A 26,738-nucleotide genomic window follows, 5' to 3' on the forward strand; every position below is an offset into this window, starting at 1 on the left:
GAGCAACCTATGGGCTGTGGCACCAGTCTGTGCTGTCCCAGCAGGGACACCAGGAACCCCCACCGTTACTGCAATATCTCACTGGATTGGGTGCTACATCCCCTGTCCCCCACCCTGCAGCATCTCCTGCTTCCGAGGTAGTCTGTTGGGATGTGGCGGGGAGCAGAGGAGGAAAATCAAAACCAGAGAAAATATCTCTGGAGCTGAGCTAGTGGCTTCTTTCTTTACTCCATCTCACAGGGACGTATGACCTGTCATGCCAGCACAACCCCCTTGTCATCAATGTGACTCGTGGACAGGAGGACCCTTCTCACCAGGCTGCTTCAGTGCTGCTCAACTTCTCCTCCCCACTCGTGGGCATCGCAGCCGTGGCCTTGCGGACCTCAGCTCAGCCTGGCTCCTCTGAGCCCACCACCTGTCTCCTGCAACACGAAGAGGGACATGGTGATCAGTGCTGCAGGTATGGTCTCCTTGGAGCACTTCCCAGTTGGCACGCAGAATGCCTCCCTCCTTTGGGGCTTTGTGCTTCAGTTCTGGAGTTTTCATCTACTCACTGAGTGTTTTGGGACTGTTCTCAGGTGGCTTTTGGGGTGCTGGAAAATCCAGCGTAATGAGTCTTGGCTTACTTATCTTGCTGGCTCGGGGGGAAGGCAGGAAAATTGTGTGTGATTATGCACATGGCCCGTGCATCTGCACAAAACTGGATTAAGGGACTGTTCTTGGTAGGAAAACCAAGCTCCCTCTGCTGAGGTTACCACTGAGGGCTGCTGCTGAAGCTGAAATGTTGGCTTCTTCAGCATGTGCTTTGCAAGCTCTATCTCTATCCATTCCAGTCTTCCCCAGATTGTGGGAGGTGGGGATGAAGCTGTCCTCCTCCTCTCTGTGCTGGCTCCCATCTATCCCGGGCTCCTCACCAAGTCTCACACTGCCCTATCGTAACGTGGTGATAACAATAATAGTAGCAACAACTTTTTAATTTACTGATGTCCAGCCCTTGCAGGCTGTCATCTTAAAGCTGCAAACGAGAGGTGGCATTTGCAGAATGGGTGCCGCTCTCTGAGCGGGTTGTGCTGGGGAAAGGACAGGGAAGGACCATGGTCCAAACCAGACTAAATAAAGGTGGCAGAAAGAGCATGCTGAGCAGAGGCATGACCCAAAGAGAAATGAAAGGATGGTGCTCAGCTCTGTCCTAGAGGGGTAGTGGGGCTGACGACAGCCAGACCCGCCAAGTGTGGCTTGGCTTTGGGACCCCGGGCTCCCTGAAGTTACAGGCGTGCTGCCGATCCAGCGCTCTGGTGCAGCCAATTACTCAAACCATACCACTGAGAACACTGATTTTGGGTCCAAGCTTTGCTGGAGCTGTGGGGATATTAAGAGTCAAGGGCTTTGGCTCGGGTCATCGCATCACTGCTACTGTCATTTTTCTTCTGTTGATGGCCCTGGATGGACGAACATCCCTGATAACAAATGAGTGTGCGTGTGTTTGTCTAAAAGCTTGTGGGATCACAGTATAATTGATTTATGTAGAGTTCTGGAAGCCATGAATATTCTGCAGTTGCTTTTTACTTTTTTTTTTTTTTTTTTTAAGTGCATGTGTGATTTATACAGAAACATAAATCTTAGTGAGTCAGCATATAAATATTATTCCTAGCCTTACATTAAAGGATCAGCATCCACCTGAAATGCAGTCCGTTTCCTCCTGGTAGCCATTACAGCTATGCACACACATGCTTCTAAGACCCCAGCCAACTGATGTGGTTTTTCAGTTACATTTTCTTATCCTTTAAAATAATTTTGCGCCCTCATTGCTTGAGAGCTTCCCCCTCGGAAGTATCTGTAAGGAGGAACAGACTGACCGGACACAGCTGAGCATCACCTATGGATGGGGAGAAGCTCCTATAGGGACAAACAGAGGGGGAAATAGATGGTTCTCTCTTAAAAATCTCATTATAGATGAAGTACAAGCCCGTTTCTGTATCACCAAAGTGCACAGAGTTGCATGTTGTCCCCTTTGCATGGGCATGACAGGACCCAGCAGGATCTTTGTGTCTTCTCCGCCTCCTCCTCTCACTGCTGTCCCGTGGGCTCCCTGTGGCCTTGGCTTAGCTGTGCTATGTTGAGTTGCAGGTTACTCACATGCCCTTAGCGAACACTTGGAGTAAATCAGATCCCCAGAGTTTTTGGAGTAGGAAATGCTATATATAGCATTGCTTTTCTGGACAAAAGGCTTGAATATTTAGAGGGAGGTTAGGCTTACAGCCTCCAGTAGCCCCGCTAATAATAAAGGATCTGCCTCTGTTGAGTCAGGAAACATCCAAGTATCCTTCCCTTATTATATTTTTAAGATCTGTTTCGGCTCCAAAACTATTGTACAGCACTATTCTTATTTTTAACAGCTAATAATCCATTTCTTATAAGGCAGGTGGAGTCTGGGGGGAAAAAAAATCCCCTATAAAAATCTGGGAATATAAAATCTTAAGAGGTTGAGAGACATTTGACTGTAAAAGATCACAGAAGATCTGTATTATTCCTGTAAAGAATTGAATTGAGTGTTCACATGCACCCAGTCTCATATATACAGCACATGCATGTGAGTGCTTTCCTAAAATAACCCAAGAAAGGGACAGTAACAAAAGCAACAAAGAAACGAGGTTTCCTGACTTGATTCTAGAAATGCTCGTTGCCAAAATAATAAATATATGACGGCTTGGTATTTCTGTAGCACCTTTCATCTTGAAAGATCCCGAAGTGCTTTGCAGGCTGGGGAAAAGAAAGAGATTATGTTTTTGCTGATGAAATGCAGCCATCTCCAGCAGGTCAGGGTGCAGCAGGCTAGGAAAGTACACCCTTGTTTTGAAAAAAAAGAGTTGCCTTCTGCTTTCAGACCCGCTTGAAGCACTGAGAGCACTTGCAGACTAAAGTAACACGGTGTCGGCCCCTCGTACCTCACTACCAGCACCAGGAGCCCCGTCTCCACTGTCTTTGCCAGCAGCTCAGGGCTCTTCCTTGCTTTTTATACGCAATCACAACTTTACGAGGTCAAGTAGAAATCAGACATTTAATGAGTTTCCGCCCAGGAAACTCAAACTCTCCAGCTTTCATCCTTTTCTTTGTATTTTAAAACAGAGCCACAGTTCCTTCTGTTTTCCTTGGTACAGGATATATACTGAACTAGGGGAACATTTTTCATTTCCTCAGTTATGTTTATTTTTAGCTTGGTTTTATTTTGAGTGTGTTTTATTTTATGTTAGCATATGCTGGGAAATGCCTTGGCAAGTTAACAGGAAAGGTGCTACAGAATGCAATCTGCATTGTGTTTGTCTTTCCTGTGTGAGTGCCCTCCTCTGCTCCCCCAAAAGTGGGTTTAGTGCATCAAGAGGAGTCTGGTTTAGATTCCTTTTGTATGGAGAGTGGAAGCTGGGGAGAGAAAATAAGATGGAGGGCGGCATTGTTTACATGTTTTCAATTGCTAAACTTTATCCAGGAAAGAGAAGAGGGCCATTTCCCAAGTAGGTTTTATTTGGCTTGTTTTCTTTCTTTCAACTGCCAAATTTATGAAGGATCAACTTGTGAACTGTGTCTGTGCTCGGGTGAAAATTTGTGGGGACCCTGGGTGGAGATGCTGGTGTTTCATTTCCTTCCCTCTGGTCTAGGGTGCCCTGTGGTCAGGGACCATGCACAAAGTGGATTGACCCTTATGTGGGCATACCAAGGTCACCTCTGATGGGCTGAGCCGTGCTTGGGTCAAGATGTACCTCCATCCCCACTCCGTCCTCCCAGTGTCTGCCCAGGCTCTGCAGGGGTGGTGCAGCTGGCTTTGGGAGCTGTGTCTGCCTCACGTATCGCCTGAAGGTCTGGTCCCTGCCTCTTCCAGGCAAATGCAGCCTCATCAGAACAGGCTGTGACTGCACTGCACCACGCGTATCCTTTCTCCTTGGCCTGGAGGAAAACGCCTCCTGAGAATGAATCTGAGGATCAGCTGTCCTGCGGCATGGGCTCACCTCGGCCTCTGCTTCTGCCCTTGAGACTTCTCCAGGTGCCTCTCCTCTGGCATTAAATCCCGTTGACCTCTAGCACTTCTCTGGTGGGTCCCTGGCTGGCTGACGAGCAGCAGTTGCCAAGGCTCTACTGTAGGACTTGATCATTTGCTTCAGCTGGTGGCTTCAGTGTCCATCTGGAGGTGACAAGGGAAGCCCTCGGAGCACAGGGACTATTTTCGTGGGCTGCCCCATTCTGTTTGCTCTCTGCAGCCTAGTCACCTTCTGGAGTTTAATGCTTTGCATATGGGCTTCTTTTAGGATGCGTAAGGCATCTTCTGTCTTTCCCTGACACTGGCTAGTCTCACCTAGAAAAAAAATATCTCCCAACACAAAGGCTTTTCACAAATTTGATCCCTAGTCCAACATGGCAGCTGACCAGCTTAGAAATGAGGTGCTTGGTGTCACCTCATGGAAAGGGCCACCTGGTCTGACAAACTTGTTCCAAGAATGGCCAACCCCCAATACATTGAGGGAAGGTGAATTGCAACACAGAGTAGTTGTGTGAGGTGCAAGGCAGCTTTTCTTCCTGACCTTGGCATGGCTCCTGACGAAACCCTGAAGCTTGATCTTGATTCCTTATTCTCTTACCAGTACGGGCATTGCATGAATCCCACAAACCCTTCCCTCCTTCCCACGTCCATTGAAGAAGGGAACGAGTGCTGGGAGACCCTGAGGTTTGCCTGCAAAGCCCTCAGTGTACCACTGCCGCCAGCCTGCCCCCATTCTGCCTTGCTTTCCCTAGCATCATGTACAGGCACTGGCATTTTTCACAGAAACTGGATGAAACATGTCCTTTAGAAGGCTCTCTTATCTCACGTTACAGGCTGCAGGAGGTGATGAGTCCACCATCACCCTTGCTGAGCTATTCTATATCCAGTAACCCTCTCCGGAGGAATTTGCCTCCTATTTCAATATGAAAGTTGTTGCTTTTGCTCCATCCCTGTTGAAAGGTCTAAGTGCCTCCTGTCAGCAGGTGACTTTCCTGTGTATCTGTGTCTGTACAGAGTGATCAGATCCTCTCCTTATCTTCTCTCTGTCGTGATAAATACGTTTTTCTCCTTAAATCTTATAGCATAAGTCTTGCAGTCCAGCTGTGGCTTCTGCTTGCCAGCTCCCTTTTGAAATCCCTCTGCTATTTCTATGTCCATCGTGGTGATGGATGTGGATCAGAAGTGAATTGCTCTGGACAAGATAGGAGGTGGTAGAAATGAGGTACGGTCTGTTGTTGTGGGGATCAGATATGGATAAAGGTGTTCTCTGGAACAGCTGAATATGCACCCTCGAGGAATACTGGCAGGTAAATCCCACTTGTGTGCTGGCCTCGCAATAGGCAGGTGGACCATCTGCCTTCAGGAAGGAGTCAGGCCAGCTGCCCTCAGGAGTGATGCAGGTATGGTCTGTCCTGCCTCAGCTGGGAAGCTGACTGGACCAAACGTGACATCCCATTCAGCCTCATTTTCTGTGCTTCTATCAATGTGTTTTGATGTAGCAAACGGCAAAAAAAACATGGAAAGAAATTGGAAAATATATGAAGATCGAACAGCTCTTGCTTCTTCTCCCTTTGCCTTTACGGCTATGGAGGAGCCAACAGGACATTTGACATCTTACTGTTGCCTCTTCTCTGTGAGGTAGATGACAGCCGATGACTCACAGGGATGTTATTTTTTGCCAAGTTTCTTTAGGAGTCACGTACAGAAGCAAACAGCTTTTCTTGAGATGGCAACCTCAATGAAGATCGTAATCAAGAAGCATCACCACTGTTGGGTCTGTACACGTAGCCTGCTCCCACAAGGACGGTTGCCATCAGATTTACTGGAAAAGTGAGACCTTTCCCCTTCGTGAGAAACATGCCTGAAGGGAGAAATTCCCAAGTATTTCCAAAACACGTTTTCTCACTTCCTAGCTATTCTCTTTTGCTAGACCACATTGGGGTAAACACTTTTTATCTCATTGGTGTTCAATGCTACAATTCAGACTCCACCAGACTACATGCAGTGACTACTTTTAACTTCAGGAGATTTGGCTGAAGCCTTTACCCTTCCATCAACATCTTCTATAACCTCCCCCCCCTCCCCAAAAATTTGCACCATGAGATGAACTTCTTATAATGATTTTCCCCTGTTAGAGTTGGAGCTTGATGATAAGGGTTGTTTTAGCAGCAATCTTTGGGTTGAAAGTTGGGTTAGATACTACAGCAATTTATGGGTGATTTATTATACTTTAGGCAGCTGCACTGTATTTGGCTTGGCTTAGCATTGAGTTGGGTAAATCCGTCAATATTTTTCTGGGTTCCATGAAATAATTGCTGTAAAATGCAAAATTGCAGCTTTTCAGGATTTGGGGTTTGTCACAATAAAATGATGTCTCCCTGCCAGCATTGCCACCTCTGGCTCCATGTGCTTCATTGCTGGCAGTTGCCTCCTGCTTTTGTTCTAGAAAGATGAAGGATCTCAAAGGAAAAGTTATGCTCTGGTTTATAGAACTGGTCACATTTCAGAACAAAGCTCTTATCATTCCAGAGCAGTTAGGGTCATTGCTAGGCAGAATTTCACAAATTTCCAGATCTGAAACTTTCTTTGATGTATGAGTTATGGGACTTGGTGAGCCCAGAAAATCACGCAGGCTGGTGCTGATGTGGAATAAGTAGAGAAGAAAAATCTTGCTATTTTGTAAAAGTGTTGTTGACAAATCATTAGTTTGAGTTTCAAAAGATGCTGGGATAAAAATGGAAAATTTTTTGGAAGTTTCATGCAGGAAAAAAAAAACCAACAACCACCAATGTATTGGCTTGTCCCGCATCTTATACGGCCTGAATCAGAAATGGGCAAAAGTCAGGAGTTTGCAGCTGCGATACAGGAATTTCATTTATCATCAAAAGGAGAAAGAGCTCCTTCATGCTGAGATCAGAACTGGGCTAACTGCACCATTTCCTCGTCCAGCCTTCGTTAGGTTGTTCCAGCGGCTGGGAGCAGTGATTTATTCCATCACTTTACCCGAACCCTGGTAAGGCATGTGGGGGCCGGGCTACATGGCTTTTTTTTTTTTTTTTTTTTTTTTTTTTTCCTGCCTGCTTTTCTGTGCCATCAGGCTCAAGGTTGTCTTGGCCCAGAGTATTACACTGATAGTCATGATGATGTTGATAATAATAAAAGAAGTCATCAAGGGAAAGTTTGTTAGTAGAGATTATATATATATTTTTTTTTTTTTTTTTTTTGTTAAGCTTACTGATATATTTGAGAAAATCAGACAGCTTTCAGTGATTTGAGCCCCTCTTCAAGTCTGGAATAGCAGCACCAGACTTCAAAGCTACATATAGGATGAGAACAACTTGTCAGAACTTAGTTGGTAGGTCTCAGATCATTTCCAAAATAAAACCCAGTGTGTATTTGTGGGTTAGTCACAGAGCAAATGGTGATAAGTTAGTTACCTTTTGGGGCAAAGAGAAAGCTAGTGATTTCTGAAATATATCTATATGCACATAAAGAATGTGTGCGTATTTGTGTGGTGTATACAAAAAGAAAGATTTTGATGTTATGCCCTATAATTATCAATCCCTTATGTACAACTAATCTAGTTAACGTTTTGCATATATAATAATACAGTAAGAAACTTGCTGATCTTTTAATCTACTTTATACCAGCATTGCTGGTTATGTTTCTGAGCCGGTAGAAAACCAAAATACACCCAGTAGTGCTGAAAAGGATCAGTGCTTTGTTACTTGTGATGTAATAACAACGTACTGCTGCTCCACCAGTGCCAGCAGAGCTGCTCCAACCAAGCACTTGGCCTGGCTGGATGTGCCCAGCGGGTGCCACCAACTGTCCCTCAAACCGCTGCTGTGATGGGTGCACACTCTGTAACTCAACCCAACATCACGAGCAGACCAAGTTATGTGTCTTGGGGTCCTGGTGTGGCCACCCAGCTGACCTGTAGCCTACAGCCACTCAGTGAACCCGCTGCTCATGTCCCAGCTTCACTTCTAAACATGTGGTCTGTGATTTGGCTAGATAACCTCCGTGTGCCCGGATGCACGCAGGGGTAAGGACTTCCTTGTGGTGCTGTGTCGATGTAGCACTGTGGTAGGAGGGATGCTGCACACCAGCTGCGTCTCCCCACATACCCATGGCTGGTAAGGAAGAGGATGGGATGCGGGACCAAGGCTGCTCAGCCCCTTTGGCACACGCGCGTGCAGAGACACACACATGAGGAGGTTTAGGACAGTGGCTCTGTCACGGGGAGGTGGAGTTGGGGACGGCAGCATGTGTGCATGCGTGTGCCGGGGGCACAGGCAGGGAGCAAAGCAACTGCCCAGAGAAGGTGACTGCGGGAGGGGAGGGGAGAGGGCTACAATTGGTACCAGATGCCCTCAGAAGCTAATGACCTGACAAACGCTGTGCTCATAAAACAAATTCTTTAAAAAGGAAGCAAATGGAAATATAAGCTAGTGAAAGAATTTGCAGCAGCTGCCCTGAAACCATTTCTCACTTCATAAACAGGTCTGCATTGAAAAAACAGCCCCTTTCTTCTTGTTCTTCTTTGTGGTCCCCTCCTGTGCCCACCGGCTCTTTCAGGGCTGTGGCCTACAGGTTTCCACCGTGTCTTTGGCTCGGTGGACTTGTCCAGAGTCAACAGCACATTGCGTTCTCTTAATGTCTGTGTCGGCACCAATATTTTTTTTAATTTTTTTTTTATATTTTTTTGTGTGTGTATGTCGTTTGTGGGATTTCTAGCTGTGCATCTTTGGCTGGAGAGATTGAGCGAAGGCAAGAGGCAAAGGCTGCCTCTGCTTCCCCTGCGTGAAATGCAGCGCGCAAAAGCTGTCAGCAGTCCCGTGCAAAGCAGGGAGCAGAGGGGAGGCAGTCGGGTACAGCTCCCTCCCTTCTCTCCCCAGTTATTGCCTGAAGCTGCAGCACCTCTGGCCCCTGCCTCAGGAGGGCTGATGTCAGTTTTTGCACCTATGTAACCTGGTAGAAGATAGAGCCTAGCCACCAGATAACCAAGGCGTTTTCCTGTGGGAGCTGTCGTGTCAACCCCATATTTTGGCCTTATTCTATCCCAGGTATCACAGAATGGTCAGGGATGGAAGGGATCTCTGGAGATCATTTGGTCCGACCCCCTACTAAAGCAGGTCCACCCAGGGCAGGTCACACAGAACCACATCCAGGCAGGTTTTGGATGTCTCTAGAGAAGGAGACTCCACAGCCTCTCTGGGCAGCCTGTTCCATGCTCTGGTAATTAATCTACTGGCTGCATTTCACTGATGGAGGCCATAGTCCTCTGGCCAGCACTCCACTAGGGGGTTACTTGTGATGCTTAACTCAGTGGTACCTAACAGCTGGTCCCTGGTGGGAAGCTGCTGTGGTGAGGGGTGCTGTCTATTCCCAAGGGACAGGTGACACATAGCAAGCTTCCCTGGGACCTTCTGTAACTTGAGGTGGTGCACATCTCACCTTGGTGGCCACAGCTGAGTCTGTAGAGCTGGACAGGTGTGTCTTGAGATGGTCTTGATCCCAAAGAGCATGGCATCAACGTGGACAGGCTTGAAATGCTACATGGGCTTGTGGGAAGAGCAGAGGTGCTGAAGACCAGCAAAGCAGAGTGGGGTGGAGGAGACAGCTGCAGAATGTCCAGTTCCTCCCTTCCATCACAGGCCATGGTGTAGCTGTGTGGACGTGAAGCTCAGGCAACTCTGCTGCCAGGTCTGGAGGGGACTGGACACAGTTTGAAGAACGTCTTGTGGATGGTTCCCTAATGTCTGCAGAGGTTTCTTCTCCAGCTTTCTTCTTTCCTTGCAGGTGGAGAATCCTCTGTGGATTCTCTGATGTCTAATACAGGTTTTGACATACCCGTGACCCTTCTATCAGCAGAGGCTTTAAAAAAGTTTCTTCATCTTTTCCTGACCACCTGTTGCTGCAAATCTTGTCTTATTCTGAGCTAAGGCTGACTGAAATTGAGGTGGGATTCAGAAATTACCAGGAAGGAGAAACACCCAGTGTTACTGTCTGGGCTTTGTTGCCTTTGGGAAGTGCAGATCTCTTGCTGCTCACTGTCTGTCCCCAAACACTAGTGTCTGAGACATGCGTGAGCGGAGTATGTGTGGGAGGACACATGTGAGTGAGGTGTACTCCCTACGGCATTGCAAAGTGCAGTTTCAGGTCTCTTGCCACAAGTTCTCTGGTGTCCAGTATGATTTGAGCACATTGGAGATGAGAAATTGTCACGTGGTAGAGACCAGCTTGCTGCTGAAAAAGCTGCAGCTCTCAGGAGGGTGCTACAATGCCTGCTGTTGGTAGCCTTACTCCTTGTGCGTTCAGGAGTGCTGCCTGAGAAGGACCACCTGACACCAACTTCCCCATTTTGGCCATGGGAGAGTTGTGGCCCTGCTGGATATGTCATCTGCCTGCCCTCTCCCTGTCACCTCCTTCCTGTTGCTCTCTTGGTCCACTTGCAGTGAGCACCACCAGCCCCTTTGGTGCCAGGCTGTGTGCGGGCTCCATGCAATATAGTCAGCACGCCCTGGGGCAGAGGAGCTGGCTGTAGGCAGAAAAGTCCCACCAGACAGCACAGATTTTGGAAGAACCATTGTTGGCTGTGCCTCCTTCCATCAGCTTGGAAGGACACAATGGTCTGTGGGAAGGTGTCGGCTGGGGTTGGGCCAAGGTCCAAAAAAAACGAACCCTCCTGGCATCATTGTCAGGTGCACATCTCTGTAGGTATCTGTGACCTGCTGAGCATCCCATCCAGTTGCCACTTGGAGAGAAGCCCTCCTTGCTGAAGAAGCCTTGGGGATCCACTTGTTGATTTCTTTCCTCTTCTCCCCCATAGCTGTGTCCACGGTGCCTGTGCAGGATCGGGAAGCTGCACACGGGCGCTGCTTGCTCACGCTGCCACCCTCAACTGTACCTCCAACAGCCCACGGCACATGGCGTGCACTGTCACCTGCGAAAAGGGCTTCATCCTACGCTCTGGCAATGGGAAGAGCCTGGGCTCAACGCGGGTGAGTGGACCTCATGGTGGGGGCGACCTTACATCTCGCTGGACTGAGTGCTAGTTAAAAAAGATTTAACCACCACGAAGTGGTTTGGAATGACCCCAGGACACCTCGTACCTCCAGCCCTAACCTCCTTGCTTCTTTTTTAATAAACGCCATCCCAATGGAGGCTGTGGTGCTGGACCTCTGTGCTGGTGGTCCTGCTCTGGAGAGCCCTCTCTTCCCTCGCTGCAGTCCTAGATCTCCCAGCCCAGTGCTGCCTGCAGACCATGGCTCTGCCAGGCTAAAAGCTGCTGCAGGGGGTGTCCTAAACCAGGGTGATGCACTCCCACGGAGGGAGAGGTAGACGTTTCTGTTCTCCAGATCGGCGCTGCTGGGAGGGTTAAACATCCCTGGGATGTTTTCTCTCTTAAAGTTGAAGTTAGTGGCTCAGGAAAAAATGAAGTCATTGTGGAGCGACTATATTTAGAGGCAGCCGACAGCACGGAGAGTTTTTCTTCCTTTGTGTTGCATTGCAATAAAGCTGCCCATGCCAGCAGGGCAGCGCAAAGGTCACTATGAAAGAGTTTGTCCCGCTTTCCATAGGGCTGGGGGATGTCTTGTAAAAGCTACAAACCAGCGTGGCTTTTAGCTGTTGGGAGAGGAGACCTGGGACCAATGTGTCCTTGGGAGCTGAGCTTCCTTGGGTCTGCGCAGTCACCTTGGCAGGGTTGTGGGCACAGTGTGTCCCATCCTTAGGCTGTTCCTGGAGGGGGAACAGGCGTCTCCGGGGCTGAGCTGGTCCCCGTGCCAGCCTGAGCAAGAGCGTGAACTCACAGGGGGTGGAGACAGATGGAGGTGAGTCAGGCCATGTCAGCAGGGTGGACCTTCCCTCTCCTTGGAGAGCTGCAAGCACTCGTGGTGCCTGGCGGGCAGGTTTCCCGTGCTGCAGCCATCGGTGTGTGCCGAAGGAGAGATGGGTGCTGGGAAGTGCAGTGGGGCAGCTGGGGATGCACTGCTTGGCCCCTCGTCATGGGGGAGGTTATTAATTACACGGCCACACAGCTCTGTGGGCCAAGGCATGCCCAGGGAAAACAAAATGTTCCCGTTCTCTGAAATGAAACCGCACAGAATAAATCTGCCTCGGGTGACAGTTTTCCTGTGTTTGGCAGCGAGATGGGAAACTTCTGGACAGAGCTTCACGATGTGGCTGTCACAGCAGATGGTAGCTTGCGAGCGCCCTGCCCTGAGCCCTCCAGTGATGTTGCTGGTTTGGCTATGTGACCCTACTCATCTTGAGGCATTTTAGGAAAATGCGCGCAACTCTCCCCTGAGCATCCTCTCCACTTGGATCAGCTACACCATGATCCTGTTGCACACCCAAGAGTACCAGACCCAAATCTAGCAATGTCCTTCAGAGTCACCACGTCCAGGTTCAATCAAAACATGTTGGCTGGAAGGACAGGTCACACATTTGATTGTCCAAGCAGCGTGGTTGTACTCAGCTGGTAAAGAGGCCTGCAGGAATGGTGTTAGTGGTTTGGGAGTGGAAATCACAGTTGGGGTTGGAAGGGACCTTTAGAAGATCATCTTAGTCCAGCCCCCCTGACATGGCTAGGGACACCTTTTCACTAGACCAGGTTGCTCACGGCACACGGTCACCCACCACTGTTTTGATGAAGTCCGTGGCACACGTTGATCATATTTAGTGGTGGAATCACTGGGGGTTAAGTTCTCATGCAGTCCTCAGCTGTGTAAGATGGGCCATGTATTTAGGATTTGTAAATGAGGTGATACAAACCTCTGATTTCTGTGGGGTCTGTGGGCTGAGGCATGAGAATTGGTGCGTTTAGGGAAAAACAATCAACAGGACAGCTGCCTGTCAGCAGCTGAAGTAAGATTTGATCTTTTAGAGGGGAAAACTGCAGCACACCGAGCTGGGAATAACTTGTAGCTCAGAAGGTGGGTAGTGTATCTTGAAGGGATTTTCGTTTTTCCCTTAAAGTGCTCTGGCACTGCTCAGACAGCGTGCATGCAGCTAACATTTTCTGGAATGCAAGCAGTTACAGACCGAGAATCAGAAGGTTTCTTGTGCAGGTGGCTTGCACGTTACCCCAAGGGTCATTCACCACTTTCACACCCCAAACATCACCCCATGAACAGGTAAGGGCTTTGTGACTCCGTGTCTAGAGCGGGGAGAAAGGGGGCACTGGGGGAAAGCTCTCCTTGTCCTGAGCCCTGGGTCAGCCCTTTCTGCTGTGGTGGCAAACCAGTAGGTTAAAGCTCACTCACAGGACTCTGATGGAGCCTTGCTTTCTCTGCAGCAGGAGGTGGTGCTGACATGCAACTCGGGACAGTGGGACAGATCTGTGACTTGTGACCCTGTCGACTGCAGTGTCCCTGACCAGTCCCACGTGTACTACGCTGAGTTCTCCTGCCCCAAGGGGACCACCTACCTGCAGAGATGCTCATTCTCCTGCATCCACCCAGCCAAGCTTCAAGGTATGGTCTGGAGCGCTGAGAGATTTAACCACCCTTTTCGGTGCCACCTTTCCGTGCCCTGTCCTAAGCTGGTCAAACAGAGCATTGCTATTTTGAATTTCCCAGTTATTTTGGCTTCTTCTAGGCAGGTGGGCTCTTTTGACACTTCCTGAAATAGTGGGCATCCTTCCACCACCTTGAGCGGAGATACCATAGTGTGGGGTTATTCCCTCTGACTCCCATCCCTTGGCTGGCAGCCCTTATCCATCCACCTCAGGGTATAGGGATGTCTTCTGATAGCCGGTGAGGTCTGGCAGCCTCCAGTACTATGGGCAAAAAGGAGTCAAGAAGCGTGGAGGCAGCCAGCACGAGCAGACAGGGAGGACTTCAGAGAGCCAGAAGTGGCTCAGTGCCTGGTGGCGGTGGAAAAGCCTGTGGTTCAGGAGGCCAGGGGCTGTATAAAGCTGTAGAGACTGATGCCCACAGCTGCGGAGCAGTCTGGGAGATGTTCACCACCCAGACACACAGCAGTCCCCCAGACATGCCATGGCCTGGCTTTCATTCTGCCGACTCCATCGATAGCCGCAGGAATGTTTTTAAGCCAAGGCGGAGAAAGAGAGCTACTGTTCCTGTCTATACAGGGCTGAGCTGGATGGGATTTCGGGAGTAATTGCCTTGACAGCTTCAAGCATTGGGACTTTATGTGAGTTTCCACCAGTGCCTTCGCTCTGAACAATCACATACAACAAATCATTTTAATGGGTGCCCTATTTTATGGAGACATTTATAGCCGAACTGTATGAAAATCTTTTTCTTTTTTTTTTTTTTTCTTTCCCCCCCCCCTCTTTTTTTCAAAGTTAAATCTAAGGAGCAAAAACTGCGGAGAATTAAGGTCTCATTTCATGACAGGGGGGATGCCAGCAGATCCCCAGCGTGGGCTGATCAAAGGGTAGCACGTGAACAACGACCCAACAGCCTGCATCCTGCCCAAAAAGATGCCTGTTGCCCTGGGTGGGTCAGCTGAGGGCAGGGCTTTCATCTGATCTTTCACTCACAGCTGCCTCTGGTTCCCCCTGAAGTCAAGAGGAGGTCTGCTGTGCTCTCCCAGTGGGAAGGCGTCCCCTCGGTGGATAGCCCTGGGTGACTTCTGGTGGCTGACACGATGGCTGGTGGCGCTTGGCCAAGGCTGCTGAGCCATGTGGGTGAACTCTTTGAGGTCCAGCCGACTCGGCTGAGCTGGTGAGGCAGGGACGTGCTTGATGCTTGCTCTCCCCAAAGGCTCTCCCCTTACAGGCAGGCTCTCAAGGCTAGTAAATGCTAAGAATAGGCAAGGAAAGGATGACACGGCTGCACGGCGCTCGGGTGTGGGGGATGACCCTCAGCAGTGCCAGCCTGCCAGGTACTCAAGCAATGAGCGGCGGCATGGTCCAAGAGCAGTTGTAGGCAGAGCAGTGACCCCATCAAAAGAAACTGATTCTTGAAGGGAGTGTGGAGCAGTCTGGCCGCACTGGGAACCTGCTGATCCAAACCTCTCAGCAGGAAGAGTAGTATTTGCTCCAGTCCAGCTTTTTTTTCTTGCTTAGCAGTTCCCAGTGAACCATTCATCATCCCCACCATGTGGGTGATGCAGTCCTGGACACTTACCACAGACACCCAGAGCTGTGCAGTTTTGGCCACCCATTAGCTGGGTCTACCAAATGACTTTTTCTTTAGAGGGACAACAAAGAGTTGGGCTGTAATATTCAACCCAAAGCTTCAGTAACGGGTGGTTTGAATTCCCAGTCACACCAGTTTAAGTCTCCCGCTGTCCTCCTGGCACTTCCCATCTTGGGCTGCACATGTAGCTCAGGGTATGACCGCTTGTAAGGGTAGGAAGAACAAGCTGCAAAAAGCACCTGGGGGGAATGAAGGTGGGCTGAACTACATATGACAGACAGGTGTCATTCACAAAAGCCCCCAGCCCACAGAAGGTTATGCGGAGACATCACCAGAGAGGGAGAAGTTTAAATGAAGGTTTGGGGGAGATTTGCAGAACCCAGATCCTTTCTCCATGCCCTAGGAGTTGTTCCTTCCCTGCTTCTATCTGCATTCAGGGAGTTTCTGCCCCAGCTTGACCAGGCATGCAATGGAGTCCATGGTCTTTGTATTTGTTGCCTCCCTTGGCAGCAGTATGCTTTCTAGCAAGAGGACTTTTGCTGGTTGCTCCGAGCTTCCCTCAGCAGGTCTCCATCCCTGAGTCATCTGTTAACCCCAACACACTTCTCTTCTGCGGTCAGGAACAAACCAGTGGCTGACCTGCTTGGAGGATGGTCTCTGGTCGCTCCCCGAAGCCTACTGCAAGCTGGAGTGTGATGCACCCCCTGCTGTGGCCAATGCCAAGCTCCTGGTCCCGCGGTGCCTGCAAGGGAACCACGATGTGGGCTCGGTCTGTCGCTACAAGTGCAAGCCTGGATACCACGTGGCCGAGAACGCAGCAGGCAAACCTAAGAAGTAAGTCTGTGGTGGGTCTGTTATCACAGTTGCCTTCCTCTTCTTCTCCCCACGGGAGCAAGGAAGAGAGGTGATGGTATGCTGGCAGTCTGATTTGATGGATACAAGGTAGTTCTCTCTGGTCATGCAGATTTCTTGAAATGCAAGCGGCATTCCCCTGGTTTAGGTGAAAGGAGGTGGGAACAAGGTGTAAACTGCTGTTACATGCACACATATGTTAAGTGCCTTAAATTAAAGCACGTGAATTCTCCCTTGCACCTCAATGTACTTGTCACTTGGTGAAAATGAAGCCTGTACAGAAGTGTTTGCAGGCTCTCAGGTAATTAGATGTAATAAGATGCTGGAAGATTCCTGGAGCTGCTCTCTTTCCTAGAAGCGATAAAACATAAATCAGGGCTATGGGTGTTGTAAGAATGAATGACTGCCTTTTGTCAGGGTTAACATTTTACCCCCTGTGCATCTTGGCTGAATTTAATCTCAAGCATTGGCATTTCAATTAGAGAAGATTTTTCCCGATGCTTCAGGGAATAATTCCTGGTGATTCACTAGCCCTGTTCCCAGCCAATATTGGGAGGCTGGGGGGTAAGCAGCACTATGTCTGCGATGCCTCCAGCTGAAGCCCCCTCGGGTATGGTCACTACAGATTCCCTGGCACTGGCTGGGTTCTCCCCAGAGTCTTGATGCTAGCCCAAATCAGGTAATTATGTGCTAATTGTTTAATGCCCCCTTCCAGTTTTAATTGGATGCAGACTTTGTCTCTACTTTGCTCTGGGGTAGGGTTGTTGTGCGCTGAGAAGCAGTTGCCAAATTTCTTGCCTCGTAATGAAGGAAGTGGTTTCTGTAAACAGTTTTTTGCAGTGTTAGGAGCATTTCTTGGGCCGAGGGGAGCTGGGCAAATTATGATTATGGGCTACGATCACATGGACTGCTTTGCAAACTGCAGAGCAACTTGCTTGCCTGTGGCATTTCAGGCGCTGGGCATGCAATCAGATCAACTCAGCTTGCAAAGTTAGGCCATCACAGTCATGCTGCAGCGACTGCTCATAAAAAAGATGCCCTCTGGGAGTTCCCAAGGCTCCTCTGATGTGTGTGTAACCACCATGGGTCTGAGCAGCCCGTGGGACGAGTCAAGGAAAATCATGCAAAGAGGTTTGTTTTCATAGCAATGCACAGTGACATAGCATTTTCACATTTGCTATTATCACTACTACTAATTCATCTAACATCTTTGATGGTAGAGTACGATCCTGTTATGGTAAGCAGAAAAAACTTTAACAGAAACAGAGAATTTGTTGCTTGCTTGTCATGCAGATTAGCTGCTTTTTGAGTGGCCTGATGCAAAGCAAAAGCCTTTCCTTGGAAGTGTAAATGTCAGCGTACTGTCTCATCTGGAGCTCTGGGTATATGCTCGCTCAGCATAAGTACAAACCCCTTGGCCCATGTAGTGAGTAGCAGCCACTAGCCAGTAAGCGGGCCAGTCGATTGCTGGAAATCCTTCTGGTGCTTCAGCCCTGGCAGGCGGAGGATGGGAGCTGCCAGAGTGAGAGGTTGCTTGCTTTGTTCAGTCCAGTTTTGGAGAAGGCGAGTTGTTGAAGGTGATGGAGAACTCTGGAAGGGACCAGCACTGGTGGGGTGCAGGTTCCTGATGTGCTGGTGTGCAAGCAGGGTCTCCGCTGATGATGGGGACAATCAAATTGTGGGGTCTTCTGAAGTCTTTCTGGGTTCAACAGACCGAGTTTTTGATCTGTTGTCTCCCTGTTGGCCATCAGCACAGCAAGCACCAGCCTTGCTCAGGGATTTAGTGCCATACAGATATTGATGGGCATAAGAAAGCAAGACTTGCTCTGTGTACTATACATTGGACAAAAGTCAGGCACGATCCCCAGATGACACTGAAGACTTCTCATGCCAGCTAACCACTTCAGCCTTGGAAATACAGTCAGGTTCCCTTTGGATTATTCTTCTAGCTCTAGCGATTTGTTCTTTTTAGAGGGGGATGCTGGAGAGAGTACAACCCCCAGCTGGCCTTGCCAACAGCTGTGGGGCTCGGACTGTTCTCCAGGGAAGATGGAGAGGTGGCTTTGAGTGTCTGTGGGTTCCCAAGGGATCAGCCCTCTCTTCTGTTATGTGAAAGACATGCTCAGATTCTCACAGAATTGTTATAAGAAGCTCAGTCATTGCCTTCAAGGGTTGCTTGCAGGCACCTTTCCTTCAAGGATGGCTCTGGATCCCCCGTGGACAGGCACAGCAAGAGGAAATTCAACCCAGCCAGGACTCAGCATTGCCTCCTGACTAGCTGCTCTTTTGATCAGCCTTTTGCAGTGTCTTTTTCTCTCATTCACCTCTTAAAACACCACGGTTGCTACAGCTGGGTTGGGGACCAAAGGCCTGGGGCTTTGCTCCTTGGGTGGTAGGGCGACAGTGCCCAGCAGACCTGAGCTGTGGCTGGGATCCAGCTGTCTCGGTACAAGCTGTGATGCTCTCGGACACAGCTGCTCATGTGAGCCCCTCACTTCTGTTTCATTAGTTGAATTTTACCACATGGGCAGTAAGGATGCTTAGAAAGCTCCTGCAATCTTAGATGAAATTCATTTCCCATAGCCTAAGTGGAAAAGAAAGGGGATGAAGAAACCCATTGTCTCCAAGAAGATGCTTTTATCTAGTAAACTGGGTGAGGAAAGGCCCTTCAGAAATTACTGTTTGTCAACAAGGGATTCTGGAGGAAATGCTGGTTTTATAATCAAGGTCCTGCCAGGGGTTTGCTGCCTTTCTGCTGGCAGGATCATCTGAATGATGATGCTGACATGAAGGGCAAAGCTTTGATGTTTCCTAAAGGAAATCTGTTTTCAGCTTGGAGAGTCCGCATAACAGCCTGGTTTCCAGCTGCCAAGCTATTTCACATCCAACTCCAAAATAATGGTAACAAGGGGAACTTAACGTATACATTTGAGCTTTGTACTGGGAGCTGTCTGGTTTTGGGTAGCATCTGTCCAAAGGCAGCACCAACTCACCCACCCGGATCTGTCAAGGAGCAGCGGCTGGCCTCGTCCACAGCTGCAGCATTGAAAGAGCTGGCCTGAAAGTCAGGGGTCTGATACTTCAGGGAAAATAGATGTCACCCCCTCAGTTGTCCTTGCTGTTGCTTCCATCATTGAAGTGTCATTTGAAGCAGGTCTCCAACAGGAATATCTAGGGCATCCTTTAGAGGAGCCCGCTAAAGCTGAGAGGATGCTCTCAGTTTGGGGACCGAAAAGGTCAGCCCCTGGCAGAGGGGTTGTTTCACTTGCCCAGTGTGGGATGATTCCTTGAAGAGGAGAGATTTGGGGATCTTAAAGCTACCTTTGTGTGAGGGGTTGAGCCCCTTCTGCTAGCCTGAGGAAATACAGCAAAGAACCACCAGGCACCCAGGTCTTTTAGGCAGCTTTGAAAGTCCCAGCTTGCATTTTTGACCAGAGGTCAAGGGACCGCAGCACTGCTCCCCTGATGAGCTTCCATGGAGATGTCAGCCCCTCTGCCTTCTCTCCCTGTTCAATGACTACAGAGATCATGAAAGAGGGAGGGGGAGGTGGGAGAATGTGGAGGAGAAAACTGACTGGAAGGAGGTTAGCAGACCAGGGGCTGGAAACGCATCAGAAAGATCGCAGCGGGCAAAGCAGGACAACCTAACCCGGGAGCGCCGGAGTGCCACAGGGCACCAAGCCACTGTACATTTGTGGTGGGTGCAAAGGCGTGGGGCACCCGCAGCTGCTGCCCACAGCTGGCTCCTTCCAGATAAAAGGCAAACACCCGCACGGCTGAGGGAGCCGAACAGCCAGGTAAAGAAAACACAGGCTGTCAACCGGACTGCTGTGACACTTCCACCCCGAAGATCTCTGATGAAGATTTACAGCCCAGGTTGCCCAGGCTGTTTGGAGCACAGCAGCAAAGGTTCTGCAAGCTGGTGTTGCTTTCCTTCAATTTATCAGCATATCTCCCTCCCTCCCATCTATTCTTTTTGAAGCCATCAGTCTCCTGCCCTGGGACGTGAGGCTTTAGGCTTGTTTATCGTTGGTCCTGTATGGTGGACCCAGTCCCCCTGAGCTGGCTGCCCCAGTACATGGCTGGATCCCAGCCAGGCTCCTCCACGCTCAGCTCCCGGAGCTGGGTGAGGGCTCATGCCCTCACATCAGATGCAGCCCTTGCTGGCCTCAGATGTCTCCCCTGCCTCCTCTACCCGTTAGGCATCCGCTTGCCCAGTTGGAGGGGGAAGCTTTGACTCCGATATTCCTGGCTTCCTTGTTAATCCTCGAGAAATGCTACTAACCCAGATCAGAAGTCGAGGGGTCGGGAAATTTCAAGCTGCTGTGAGGTTGTGTTTTGGTTTGGGGTTTTTTTATATATCTATATATAAAAATATTTTTTTCTAAAAAGCCCCTCCCTCCCCTTCCCTGTGCCTTAATATAATCTGCTCACTTCATATGTGCGGCAGAGGTCCACACACCACCTTCTACCCTGGGGTCAGCCCAGGCCAGCCCTGTTTGAAGCTCCCTAGCAGAGATGCTGGCAGTGCAGTGAACCTCCAGAGCAATGCAGTTTCTCCCCCCAGGGCCAGGGTCCAGGAGGAGGGTGCAGGTCTGGGGAGAGGTGGGAGAGGCTGTGCGCAGCTTCTTCCCCTGCTGGCATTGCTCCAGTGCCACATCAAGACAAGGACTCCTGGTGAAAAATGATGGGGCTGCAAACCACAGTGTGCACCTGTGCAAACTGCAATTCCTGCAGCGCGTCCTCTCCACTCTCGGCCCCTCTACCCCAGGTCTGCCTGCAGCTCCTGGCAGAGGGCCTCTGAATAGGCAGAGGAGCAACAGGGAGGTGCAGTAGCTGCATGGGCTATACCCTGGTGGCAAGTAGGGGAGTGAGAAGCAACAAGTGGCTGGGATGCTCCTGGTTTGTAAAAGTGTTTGCCTGAGGCATCACTGTTTTGGTGATTCCTATTGCTGTAATGCCATCAGCTTAACTGCTGGTGATTTTCCCCTTGAAAGTTGTTTCAAGAGGGGGGAAAGTGCAGCAAGGACCTGGACATCCAGCACAGATCAGTACCTCTTGGCACGTGCCTTTGCTTGTCTTTAAAGGTGGGCAAACCAAAATGTTCAGATATTGGAGGAGGCAAGGTCTGACAGGGACATCTTCAAAAAGCAGTGACCACTGTCCCAGTAGAAAGGGTGAGCAACCGAGAAAGTTAAATCAGGGGTGGGCTGAAACCGCGGGTGCCTAGAATGGGATCCAGAGTTGCTCCTCCTCACCACGCTTCCAAAACAGTACGTAGTTGCAGTTCCCTTCAGTCAATTCCAGGCTGCTGCTCTTGGGGTCACTTTGCAGCACCACTTGCTGCTCTGGTGCTCCCACCATGGCCAGCTGTGCTCCTGGTGTGGTCTGATGGCAAGATTTGTGCAGAGCTCTGCTCCGGTGGGCCTGCCGCATCCCCTCCCCTGCCTGCCTCCGTGTTACCTGCTGGAGCCTGAATCCACAGCAGGAACCTGCTGTCCCCCTTATACAGTCTTCAGGAAAAACAGATCTCTGATTTCTGAAGGGAGAAGGGGAATCTCTAAGAGCTGCAAATGATTAAAAAGGTGACAATGTTTCAAAAAGCTGTTAAATTTCCCACGCAGGAGTTCCCAGCAGAAATGTGATGGGGATGGACACCAGCTCCTGCCCTAGGTCTGGTGGTGGGATGCAGACAGGGTCCCCTAACCACTCTGGGCTGTGTGACCCTGTGCTGTGCACTGTTTTGGGGGGCCCCACACAATGTCTACTGCTGCTCAAAAGGAGGGGCAGTTTATTGCCTTCCCTGGGATTTCTCTAACCCAGTTAAACCCCTCTCTGCGTACCTGTGGCATGTTATATACTCCATACCGTGGCACCTGGAGCCCCGCCTGCTGGCATCTGTGGTGGGAGAGGGCAGGGGCAAAAGTCTCATTAAGGATGGAGCAAGCTAATAAGGGACACTGGGGTGGGGAAAAGTCTCATTAAGGATGGAGCAGTCGGCACTGGCTCAGGTAAAGCCCATCAGCCCTGTCAAATCCTGCATGTCAAAGTCTGGGGTCACAGTGACATGTCCTCATCTGGGAGAGCGGTCCCCAGCCAGCTCAATACCTCGTGGGGTTTTGATGCCTCTGTGTCAAAGGTGCGGTGTCTCTGTCGCGGCCAAGGACAGGAGACTGAAAAGTGGGTGGGCTCTGCTCCTGGACTTTTTCTTCTTCTTTTTTTTTTCATCATTTTTTTGGCAAGTAGTTTGTGCCTGTGCTGGTTTAGCAGCACAGGATGGTGTTGGTCTGCTGTGGTACAAACAGCCCCTCTGCGAGAGCAGGATTGACAGATCTGGCTGGAGTACAAAGAGGAGCCTCAGGAGTAGCTGGGCACAGGCCAGCAGGATTTACTGGTGGAGGCTCACTCAATCCAGCAAAGTATGTAGCTACTGGCGATGGGACAAAGCAACCTGGGACACACAGGGGCTCGGGGCAGAGAGGAATGGTTTAGGGGCACCATGAGAGGTGGGGAGCAACAGGGTGGTGAGTGCAAGGAGAAAGCATCCAGTGCCCCTAAATCAGTGCAATCCCCCCAGCAAGGGGAAGAAAAGCTCCTGGTTGACCGTGGACTGTCCCTTCAGGAGGGACCTACCCACGGTCAGGGGTGGGATGGCATAGGAAAGCCACATGCGGGGGGCTTGGTTGTCTCTAGGCTGCTATTGTTTCCGCGGGATGCTTGGTGCAGCCAGGGTGGGGTTGGTTTGGGATGCTGCAGCGCAGTCTGGCATCTGTGTTTCCCCAGGAAGTTTCTGAAGGTCCAGTGCCTGGAGAGTGGGCAGTGGGAAGAGGGACGCTGTGTCCCTGTGGTGTGCGAGCCACCCCCTCCCGTCTTTGAGGGCATGTACAACTGCACTCGGGGCTTCGAGCTGGACAGCCAGTGTGTCCTCAACTGCGAGCCGCAGGGACAACAGGTGAGTGACTTTGGGGCAGGCAGAGAGCAGCCGAGCACCTGAAAGCAGCTCCCTGTCCTGCTGCACAGGGGGGCCCCGCTGCAGCTTGGCCATCCCCAGGGCCAAATGCCCTTGTACCCCCGAACAGCAGTTGCCTTGCAACCCCAAAGCTTTTCTTGCTGCATACCAGCCATGGTACAGGGTGCACCACTGCCGGGGGATGCTCTCCTGTTCCCTTCAAAAAGCAGTGGTCCTAAGCAAGCCTGCTTGTCTTGAGTGAAAAGGGTCAGAAAGCAAAAGTAGAGGGTTTCCAGCAGGTTTTGGGAGCTACTGTGAATGCATGTGCCTGGGATGATGGGCAGTCTTGCTGCAGCGGGTTTGCTAAGCCAGGGGCTTGCCTGGGGATGGAGATGCTGCCTGCCAACCTCTTCCACCCGGGTTTTCCATCCAACCTGCTGGAAGGATCTTGTTAAAAGAAGTGTGGTTGATTCCCTCTGGTGGGGTCCAGCAGCAGCTGGAAAACAGTTTGCTCTCTGGTCAGTAATGTAAAGCATGCATAGGCTGGACCAGATGGCTCCAATGCAGCTGCCCTTGAGAGCTTCCCTCTGGACTTCACTGGTGGGAGGGGGGGTCCCTGCATTTTGTTCCCCTCCAGAGCTGGGCAGTGGCCGGGCAGGTGAGCCCTGCTGCTGCTGCTGGTAACACCAACTGCTCTCCCTCTGCTTTGCAGGTTCCTATCATCTGCACCAAGGAGGGCTTATGGACAGAGGAGTTCAAACTGTGTGAGAGCTTACAAGGCACTTGCCCACCGCCCCCAGAGCTGAATTTCGTGGAGTACAAGTGCGAGCAGGGGCACAGCATAGGTGAGGGCAGACAAAAGCTAAACATAAAACTAAGCCTTATGTTGACTCAGCCCTCCTAGAGAGCTGAAGGTCACCATGACTCCTCTTCTTGTACTAATCCCTAGGAAATTTATGGAAAAGATCCTGTTTTCTTTCTTTTCTATCCTCTTTCTAAACGCAGACGCGGGGTGGTTTTAACCTTGTGCATGCCCTGGTTGTACTTTATGGGCAAGACCCAAAGCTAAAGCTGGCTCCAGCGTAAGCATCTTTCTGCAGAAGGAGCAGGAACACATCTGTAGGGCAAACTCAGCCCTTTGCATCTTGCTAATCTCTAGCCCTCTGCCCCACCCCCAGGGTCTCTCCACTTGCTGCTTCTGGCGTTTGCACATTGAATGTGGCAGGTCCCAGATAAAAGCTGCAGTGACAATTGTGTGTAACAGGGCACTTTCACCAGATGAGGGACCACATCATCCGTTTCTTTCTTCAGGACTTGGTCGCTTTGTGCTTTCAGGAAAAGCTGCAATGCTCAGTCACGGTCGTCACATCTTGTCTGGCATCCCGCTGGACAAGGACACTTGAGGAAGCCTGTATCCCTGTAAAACAAAACCACCGGTCATCCAGGCCTGAGCAAACCAGGCTGAGGCCAGTCTCAGGGCAGGGGCTGCTAAGGTTAAGCTTTGGACAGACCCGATGTGAGACTGGGGTTAGGGCTGGGATCCAGCTGCTTTTCCAAGGTGTTCTTTACTGGTTTTTTCCCTTCCTGGGTCCCAGGAAGGCAGTAGGAATTCAGCGTGGTAGAAAAGCTGTGAAAGGTGCTTCCTAACGCATCCAGAAACATCCCATAGCATCTAGGTCAGATGTTTTCATGCTGGATCCCACATACTGCCATCAGGGATTGAATCTATCTCTTAGGGAGTGTTCAATTTTCCTGTCATCTGGGAGAAAGGAATTGGCTACAACCCCTGTAGGCTCTTGCATAATTCAGGATCTGGGGAAGGAATTGCCATCCCAAGTTGGGAGGAAAAGGGTCTCCTCTATGTCTGTCTCTGCCCTCAGTGAGGAGGCTACATGTGTGGGTTTGGTGTCCTCCTGTAAACATCATTGCCTGGCTCCTGACGAATCCCTCAAGGCTCTTTCTCATGCCACAGGTGCTGTGTGCATACCTTCCTGTATCATACCTCCCAGCGACCCCGTCATACTGCCCGAAAACGTAACTGCTGAGACTATGGATCACCGTCTGCAGCCCACCAGAGTCCAGGTAAACGGGGAAGTGGGGGGTCCTCTAGCAGGGGGTTTGCTGGCAGCATAAAGGGGAGCTCCCCTCCTCTCTATCAGGTTTTTTTTTATAACCAAAATCTCTTTACTTTGTCTGAAGAAGGGTAAGACTTGGAAAGACAAGCAGCATAATGAGCTCAGGGCTGGCTGGCTCTCTCCAGGGAGCTGCCTAGGCTGCACGCTCTGGAGGTACCTGCTGTTCCCCATAACCATGTTCCAGTGTCCAGGTCCTCCTCCCTCCCACCACTCCTTTCTCCTCTTCCCTCCCCTGCGGATGCTACTGCACAGCCGCCGGCTCTTCCACCCCTAGGTTCAGCATAAGTTATCAGCTCATAGGCCAGCTTTCAAAGACTTGCAGGATACCTCAGCGAGCGAAGTTAAATGCAGGAATCCCACTGATTTTTCAGGATGTGCCACATGGCTAAACCTGTGAAGCTGCTGCTACTGTCAGCCAGTGTGCTGGGAGAGCAAAGGCCACCCCTGGCATGGTGTGAGCCTGGGTCACCGATAACCTGGCAGCAGAAATGCAACCCCAGGCAGGCATCTCCCTGCCAGGGAGAAGGCAGGGCACTGTCAGCTGAAAGGTGTCTCTGGCTGCCAGGACCTTCTGGCCGGCCGGTTGCCTCTGCTTGCTGGAATGGGGGAGCCTTTCTCTCCCTATCTCTTACTCATTTTGTAGGCAAAACAGCTCAAATAGTTTGGATCCTCAAGGCACGACTTTCCCAAAAAGCAGCTCGGCCGGGATAGTATTTCTTAAAATAAAAACGAGATGCATAGGAAAGGAGGTGGAACAAAGAAAAGCAGTCTTCCCAGGGGCCAGTGCTCCCATCCAAATGCTTTCCCCTCCTCCTGGGAACCCACAGGAGGCCCAGCATCATGCCTGTGGATACTACTGTACGTCGCCTTGAATCAGACCCACGATGGATTGCTACCGGGGGGGTGAGGATGCCTGGGGCGTGTGGGATGGTTAAGCACGAGCCTTGGAAGGATTCCTTGCCTTTGAGGGATCGAATGGCTTGGCCCGTTGAGGCAGTGGTGTTCGGCTTCCCTTTCACCACCACTGTGGGCTTTCGTGCAAGGGAGGCATTTTGCAGAGAGGAGGAGGGGAGGGGAGGCGTTATTTTAAGAAGCAGCTCTCCCCCTTGCCAGGAGCTCTCTCCCTGGACCATCTTGTTTTCCTCTTTTCCCTGGCTCTTGCCTCTGCTCCCTGCTTTGCTCCTCCAAGCCTTCAACAGCTTGCAGTTCCCAGGAGCTGCCATGCTCCTGAGGTGATGGAGAGGATGGGGTGAACCACACAGGGAGCTGCAGAGGCCAGTTGGGGAGGGCATGGTCTTGTTTTGCTTTCAGCTCTGATTCATTGTACCCCACAGTCAAGCAGGTTTGTCCCTCTGCCTCTTATTTCCTCAGCCTGGAATATGAGTATATTAATATGAGCATGCTAAAATGCTATTCAAGTTGCACAACAACCAGATATGAATCACCCCAGTAGGACTAGGATGCAAACAGCCTCAGGGCTGAAGCAGGAGGCAGCTAGCTCAGCCAGCATCCTCAGCCTCTGCTCCATCTGACGGCAGTTCCCTCCGGCTCTGCCTTCCTCGCACTGCCTGGGGATGGCCAGGACCTCATCCTGCCCCAGCCCCATCACGGTCTCAACCGAACACGTAGTGAAAGGACCTGCAGCAGGTCTGTGT

At 50.6% G+C, this 26,738-nt stretch overlaps 1 protein-coding gene across 1 annotated transcript in view; it reads left to right on the forward strand.

Annotated features, from left to right (window-relative positions):
- The window catches only part of PAPPA2 (pappalysin 2), a 97,185-nt gene that overhangs the window by 49,184 nt on the left and 21,263 nt on the right, over positions 1-26,738 (forward strand). Inside the window, 7 exon segments of the mRNA XM_055725315.1 lie at positions 241-460; positions 10,866-11,037; positions 13,335-13,512; positions 15,768-15,981; positions 22,783-22,951; positions 23,661-23,793; positions 24,921-25,030. Coding sequence (XP_055581290.1) covers positions 241-460; positions 10,866-11,037; positions 13,335-13,512; positions 15,768-15,981; positions 22,783-22,951; positions 23,661-23,793; positions 24,921-25,030 — 1,196 coding nt within the window.

Source organism: Falco cherrug, chromosome 12, assembly GCF_023634085.1.
Source record: "Falco cherrug isolate bFalChe1 chromosome 12, bFalChe1.pri, whole genome shotgun sequence".
Lineage (NCBI taxonomy): Eukaryota > Metazoa > Chordata > Aves > Falconiformes > Falconidae > Falco > Falco cherrug.